Consider the following 1,552-nt stretch of genomic DNA (forward strand, 5'->3'; position numbering starts at 1 on the left):
TCCCTCTCCCCCTTCACCTCCCTCTCTCCCTCCGCAGTCCCCTCTCCCACACGGCCCGTGTTCGTGTCCTCCGAGAACTCTTCCGAGGAGCCAAATTCATCCACATCAGGTATTCCTTCCTCCCTCCCTTCTTCCCTCCTTTTGTTTCTCTGTCCCTCCCTTCCTCCTCTCTTTCTTGTCCGTCTTGTATGGATGCTTCAAGTGCCTAAGACTTCTTTTCCTCTTGCTCTATCCCCTTATTCGTTCTGATTTCCCCCTTGCTGAACATGGAATTGGCTTTCCATTTACTTGTTTCATCCCTCTCTTTTTCCCTTCTCTCCTAGCGTCCCTCCCTCTTTCCAATTCTTTCCTCTTTCCATTCCTCTTTCCGTCGGATCCATTTTTCCTTCCTCGTTATCCCCATATCCCAGTCGCGATCCCTACGAGATCTACCGGTCTGCCCAAAAACTGCACGAGAAGCTCCTGATTCAGTGGTGCCTGCAAAGACCACCGTATGAAGTATGTAGCTTCCCTCCCTCCCTCCCTCCTTCCCTCTCTCTCTCCCTCCCTCCCTCTTTCCCATTTCTTTCCCCATCATTGTTTGGGAGCCATCCTTTAATTCTTTTTCTTGCTCAAAGTTTTCTTCCTCTTCCTTTTTCCCGATTCCGCGTCTCCCTTTTCTCTCACCTCTTTTCTCCATTCTTTCCCTCTTCCTCACACCTTCCCTCCCTTCCTCCCTCCCTCCACTCTCCTTTCGCAGGACAAAAACTGGATTAATGGCAATACCATTTCTCAGTTTCGGCGCATGCATGACGCTAACTTCCAGGTCGGCCTCAGTCCCTTTGTTTCGTGTTTTTCTTTCGTGTTTTCCCCCGCGATATCTCACGGCATCCATCCTCTTCCTCCTCCACTCCCCTCATTTCCCTCCCTCTTCGTCTCTTCCCTTTTCATCAGGATATAAAGCTTCTAGGGCCAGACGAGCTCGTCGACATTCGCTACGCCGATATCCTCGCCAACCCCATGGAGACTTTGAGGAGCATTTACGAGAAGCTCCATATTGACCAGTACGCCTGCTTTATCTCCCGCTGGCTTTGCGTTTCGCTCCTTCCTTTCGTACCTGATTTCCTTTCTCTACTCTCACGCTACCACCTTCATGGCCTGCTCTCATACTTTCTGGATTCATTTCTTCTAGTCCCCTTCCCCGTACCCTCTTCATAAGCTTTGACGAGACCTTGCGGCCCGCCATTCTTGCTTATCAGGAGGCCCAGAAACAATTTAAGGTCAATCAAAACCAGAAGCTGAGTAAGGAAGAGAGGGCAGTTGTGGCAGATGTATGGGCAGACTACTTTGCCCATTACAAATACAACCCATGATCCGGCCTGTCCTGCCTCCGTCCTCGCTTTCTTGTCTCCTTTCCTCCCTTCTTCTCTTCTTATTCGGGGCCGACAACGCGGACGGAACGAGGGGGAAATGCCCTTACGTCCTTCCAGTTCTTCCAGCCTTTCTTGCTCCTTCCTCATTTTTTCTCGTCCTCTGTTGACCACCGCGATGACTTTTATATCGTCAGCTAAGA

The 1,552-nt window shown here is 50.5% G+C and overlaps 1 protein-coding gene across 1 annotated transcript; it reads left to right on the forward strand.

Annotated features, from left to right (window-relative positions):
• Positions 1–737: 737 nt before the first annotated feature.
• On the forward strand, positions 738–1,352 carry NGA_0359101 (putative sulfotransferase; the record flags this gene model as incomplete). The annotated part of the gene is made up of 3 exons (XM_005854885.1): positions 738–805; positions 934–1,043; positions 1,172–1,352. Exons 1-3 carry the CDS (start codon positions 785–787, stop codon positions 1,350–1,352), a joined length of 312 nt encoding a protein of 103 aa, XP_005854947.1. The 5' UTR covers positions 738–784.
• Positions 1,353–1,552: the final 200 nt, after the last annotated feature.

Source organism: Nannochloropsis gaditana, assembly GCF_000240725.1.
Source record: "Nannochloropsis gaditana CCMP526 unplaced genomic scaffold scaffold356, whole genome shotgun sequence".
Taxonomy (NCBI): Eukaryota; class Eustigmatophyceae; order Eustigmatales; family Monodopsidaceae; genus Microchloropsis; species Microchloropsis gaditana.